This window comes from Haplochromis burtoni, unplaced genomic scaffold (genome assembly GCF_018398535.1).
Source record: "Haplochromis burtoni strain Fernald_Lab_line unplaced genomic scaffold, NCSU_Asbu1 Contig_8, whole genome shotgun sequence".
Taxonomy (NCBI): Eukaryota; Metazoa; Chordata; class Actinopteri; order Cichliformes; family Cichlidae; genus Haplochromis; species Haplochromis burtoni.
Genome location: NW_024582369.1, coordinates 2,271,897 through 2,277,473, shown reverse-complemented (window position 1 = coordinate 2,277,473; position 5,577 = coordinate 2,271,897). Strand labels below are relative to the sequence as shown.

Genomic DNA, 5,577 nt, shown 5'->3' with positions numbered 1-5,577 from the left:
ATCTGACGTCACCACCAGCCATGTCAACTGCAAGCATACAGTGCTATGAAAAAGTATTTGCGTCCTTTCCGAATTCTTACTTTTCTGCATATTTCTGCATATTTTCCACACTTATGTGTTTCAGATCATTACATATGTTTTTTTTTTTTTTATTTAAATTAGACAAACATAACCAGAGTAAATACAAAATTAAGTTTTTAAATGATGATTTCATTTATTAAGGGAAAAAATCTATCTAAACTTATATGGCTCTATGTGAAAAAGTAGTTCCCTCTTGTTAAACTAACTTTGGAATTAACTGTGATTAACCATTTGCTCTGGAACACTGAGTTCAGTTTCACTAACCCAATTACCGCCAAATCACTAAACATGTTTAAGTGAACCTGACAAAGTGAAGTAGGCTAAAAGATATCAAAAACACATCATGCCACAATCTAAAGAAAATAAAGAATGAAAATCGAAGTCTTAATTGACATCATCAGCCTGGGTACAAAACAATTTATACATGTTTGGGAACCAGATTGAAAGCATAAAAAGAACATCATACCAAAAGACAAACGTGGTGGTCGTAGTGTGAAGGTTTTTGCTGCTTCAGGATCTGGACAACTTGTAGTAATTGATGGAACCATGAATTGTGCTCTCTAGCAGAAAATTCTGAAGGAGAATGTCTGGCCTTATGACTTCTTCAGTCTCAGGTGACTGCAGGTTTACCCAACCTTATAAACTGTACATTTGCATAATGACTGAAATCCCACAAATACGGAAGAAGTCACTCGGATGAGCGACAAAATGTTTTTTCCACTGAAAACGCAATGTCCAGATGAATAGAATAATTTTTGAGGGATTTTCTTACCTGGATGATTGAGCACGCATCAAAACATGGAAAAAATATGCAGAAAAAAAGCAAAGAAAAGAAAAAAAGAGAAGAAAAGCAAAGAAAGAAACGAGGAAGGGATCGATTTTTTTCACAGCACTATACCAGTATATTTAAAGGATTTCAACACACCAGGAAGTTGTGTTGTTGTAGTTTTTTTTTTTTTTTTTTTTTTTTTGGTAAGTCACATAAAAACAAAAGCATTTGGTCTGAGAAATGATGTCATTGGTATGAATGATGCACGAGAGTCCCTTCCGTCTGACATGAGCTGCTGATGACAGATGTTGTCGTTTTGGGCGCTTTCTTTATTGTTATAGTAAATTTAAGATGGCCTGAAGACCTTAAATAGAGTTTCTTTTTTTACTTTCCTGTATTTCTCAGTAGAGACACATAAAACATATACACATTTCCATATATAACATTTTAATGGTAATTTGAATACAGTTAGATCCATAAGTATATTTAAACTGATACATTTTTTTGTAATTTTGCCTCTGTATATGACCACAGTGGATATGCAGGCAGACTTCAGGCAGTCTCTAACTGCAAAGGATTAACAAAATGTTCAATTTCAAATAAAGTTAATGTATCCGGTTACTTTTGAACCTCTGAAAATGAGGGACTATGTATAAAAATGTCTGTAATTCCGAAACAATTAACACAATGTTTTTGTAAAACCCCTTTAATTAAAGCTCAGAGTCTGTACTTCACTCACATCCTGAGTGATTTAAAATTAACTGCAGCGGTGGCAAAAATCACACACACACAAAAAAGTTTAATTGTCCAAGAACTTATGGCTCTAACTGTTTCCATATTGCCATTAAAATATTATTTATGAAATTGTTTTGTATTGTCTTTATATGTCGCTGGTGAGAAATGTAGGAAACTAAACACCAAGAAAATCTATTCAAGGTCTTCATGACATCATAAATCATGCCCCTAGCTGTAAATGCATATCTCTGTGTATCACAGTATCAATATTTTCAAAGAGGAACAAATTCTATGAAGCATGTGTTACATAATATCTTTCTCAAACTACATCACTGTTGAATCATATAACATATTCAATAGCCAGCACAATAAGGTAGTTGAGCTCAGGAACCCAATACTCCTTACATCATGTCTTCTCTTACATCAGTCCTTAGATGGAAAGTTACGGTCCCTACATGTATTCAGACAGATGTGCCCACACTATCATAATATAAACCAAGAAACACGCGAGAAATGTATGTGAGAAACAACTTTATCATTTTAAATAAGTAAAAAAAACAGGCTGCGAGTCACCATATGAGGCCTGTTGATGCACGTGGACCCTCCATATAATCTGCCATTGTGAGAGTTCCTATTGCATTACTGACATCAAGTGGCTCAGAGAAAGAACTGATCCGGTTAGAAAAAGTCTGACCCGCTGTGCGTTCTGACTTATTCTATTAATGAATGATATTTTTGAGTTAGACATATAATGTATTGATAAACAAAATAGTAGCTAAACTGAAACTGTTTGCATTCATTTTCCAGTTTGGATTCTTGTGTTGCTTAGATAATTCTTGTAATGCTTTTTGTGTTGTTAGATGCTTATCGTTCCTTTCTGCTTATCCGTTCACTGAGTTTTTTGTTTGTTTCCGTATTTAGTTAAGCTATTTGCTATTTTCCTGTTTTAATATGAAAGTTGTCGTCTGTTCCTGCTTTGAGTTTTACTTCCTGCCTAGTTTGCACCTGTGTATTTTTCCCCCAGCTGTTTCCAGTTCCTTTATTAATCCTATGTGCATAAATAGTCCTGTCCTTTCCCTGAGTCTTTGTCATAATATCTACACATCTTTCCCTGTGCTTCCTGTTTTTTGGACTGGCATACAGCCTGATACAGGTTTATTTAACCCTGCATTTTGATCTGTGACAAAAAGTTTGTGATGTGCACCACAAATGAAACAGATGAATAGTCATGAGGATTACTCTCTGGGGATAATGTCCTCTCCACATCAAAAGTAGTCACTTGAGGTGAATCAGGCAACCTGCTAGAACGTCTCCTAGATGCCTCCTAGGTAGAGTGTTTCTGGCTTGTCCAACCACATTGCTGGAGTCATGCAGTTAGCATTGCTAAAATCCAACACTCATGAAAGCATTTATATTGGCATGCTGGGCTCTTCCAAAAAAGATCCCAGCATGCCAATCAATAACTGGCTTTCTACTGTGACTAAAGAGTTAGTTCACTGAATTCTTTTCAGTGAAAGACACAGATGTGTTACTGAGTGGTCAAGTTTACAGATTTGAAGAGGAACTAACCAACAAACCCTTCATATTCTGCTAATTAACATGATCGTGAAAGCACTAATGGAAAGTTGAGCAGTAACAGTATAGGATACTGAAGGGCTGCATGTGTTGTACCTATGTTTGTAATAGGAGAGATTTGGAAGAGCAACCTTTAAAACAGAAATCATCTCCATTATTTGAAGCCTTTCAAGATTTTTTTTTATTAATATTCATGAATTCTATACCATTTATAAAAAAGAAGAAAAAAAAAGAAAACAGAAGTAAAAAAAAAAAAATTAATACAAAGAACTCTTCTCCACAACCAAGTCAGCATGCGGCATGGAGGAAAATATTCAAACGTATTAGCACCAGAATGCCAAACAGGCTGGAGAAGTCATGTAAAGTGCACTCAGTGCGTGGATGCTAATTAAATAACCTGTGAGCAGCAAACAAGGTTGCTACACCTGCATCTGTTCATTTCACTTTGCCATGAGTCTTCAGCTGTGAAAGCACTTTGTCTACCTGCAACAGAGCAAAACTGGAAGTTAAGAGTATTCACATGTAGTAAATTCACTCATTTTAAAAGCTCTTCACTTTAAAAGAAGGTAGCACTTAAAGGTGTACACAACACACATAAAAGACCTAACATGGGAGAGAAGATGTGGCTTGTTTCTCATTTTGACATCAGAGAATGGCGTCAGTGATAATCTCCAAAAATCTCTAATCTGATTTTTATTGAATTCCTTTAAAGCATAGACCGTGATAACAAATGAGAAACAAATGTTACCATGCCATATGTCTGTCTAGTGATATTAAAAATAAACAGTCCCAATTGAATTATTTTCCTTGGCTCAATCCAGCCCTGACTTACTGTAATAAACCAGTAAGATTGCTGCCCGTAGCGAAGCTGAGACTTCAAGTTCATCTTACTGGCTGGAGCTAGAGCGTGGAGGTGGAGGTGGGGAACTGACGAGAATGGAGGGAGATGAAACCCCAGCCTACAAAATAAAATTAACAAAAAGATATTACAACATGAAAAAAAACCTGTTTAATTTGAAAGCATAAAAAAATTCTAAGTGATAAAGAGTCGCAGCTCATCACAGGGATTGTTTTACCTGACGTCATCGAGGCTGCAGACTTTGTTCTTCTCCAGTATACTTCTTCCCATTTGTTCCATCCGCTCCACTGTCAACAAATAAAACTTATCGGCGATGTGCGATCAGAAAGTCAAGATTATGCAAGACAGTTTTACACATATGTACATATACTCCCTAGCCACTTTATTAAGCACACCTGAACATTAACACAAATATCGAATCAGCCAATCACATAGCAGCAGCTCAGTGTATGTAGACATGGTTCAAACAGAACGTTAGAATGAGGGAGAAAGGTGACTGACGTGACATTGAATGTGGCATGGTTGCTGCTATCAAACGGGCTGTTGTAGCCATTTCAAAAACTGAGCTACTGGGATTTTTTTTTCCCCATAAAACCATCATTAGAGTTTACAGAGAATGGTCTGAAAATGTGAAAATATCCAGCGAGTAGCAGTTCTCTGGGTGAAAATGGCTTGTTGATGACAGAGGTCAGAGGAGAATGGCCAGACTGCTTCGAGCTGATAGGAAGGAACTCAAATCAACACGCTTTGTAACCGAGGTATGCAGAAGAGCATCTCTGAAAGCACAAGCTTAAAAAAATGGTTTGTGAACAGTCACCAGATCTCAGTCCAGTAGAGCTCATTTGGCGCGTAGCGGAACAGGAAATTTGTATCATGGGTGTGCAGCTGATTTCTGAAGACACAATGAATCATTTCATGGTCATGGTGCCGCTTTTAAATCTGTCTTTACTGACAGAAACTACAAAGCTAAGCTCACTGAGGTCATACTAGTGACTCAACAAAACAATTTACTCATTAACCTGAATTTACTATAAACTATTATTAAAATAGTTTGTACTGATTAACCAGATGGCTGCTTCTCCCTGTGCAATGTTCCTTCTGTTGAAAGGGAGTTTTTCCTTTCCACTGTCGCCAAGTGCTTGCTCATAGGGGGTCATCTACATGCTATGTATGACCTTACAATATGAAGCCACTTGAAGCAACTATTGTGATTTGGTGCTATATAAATAATCAGTTGCTTGGAAACATGTTGCTTTAAAGGGTGGGGTGCTTTTGTGTAATCAATCATAACTACCCACTCATATTTTCCCATTGACCAAGTCTTGTCAGCAGAAGTTGCTACCAGGAAAAACAAACAAACAAACAAACAAACAAGCAAACAGACTGATTAAGTTCATGTTTCCTCACCTAGAGGTATGTTGTCCATCTTAAGGGTTTTACAGTTGCTGATATGCATCCTGGGAATAACCAGGTAGTGATGGGTGGCTCCAGGCTTCATGTCACGAAAGCAAACCAGCTCATCGTCCTGTACACACACACACACACACACACACACACA

The 5,577-nt window shown here is 37.0% G+C and overlaps 1 protein-coding gene across 1 annotated transcript in view; it reads right to left on the bottom strand.

Annotated features, from left to right (window-relative positions):
- Positions 1–3,322: 3,322 nt before the first annotated feature.
- The window catches only part of LOC102311839 (histidine triad nucleotide-binding protein 3), a 3,067-nt gene continuing 812 nt past the window's right edge, over positions 3,323–5,577 (bottom strand). Inside the window, exons 2-5 of the mRNA XM_005914461.2 lie at positions 5,427–5,544; positions 4,237–4,306; positions 3,993–4,119; positions 3,323–3,643 (exon numbers count right to left, since the gene is read on the bottom strand). Coding sequence (XP_005914523.1) covers positions 3,596–3,643; positions 3,993–4,119; positions 4,237–4,306; positions 5,427–5,544 — 363 coding nt within the window. The 3' untranslated portion in view covers positions 3,323–3,595. The remainder of the gene's footprint in view (positions 3,644–3,992; positions 4,120–4,236; positions 4,307–5,426; positions 5,545–5,577) is intronic.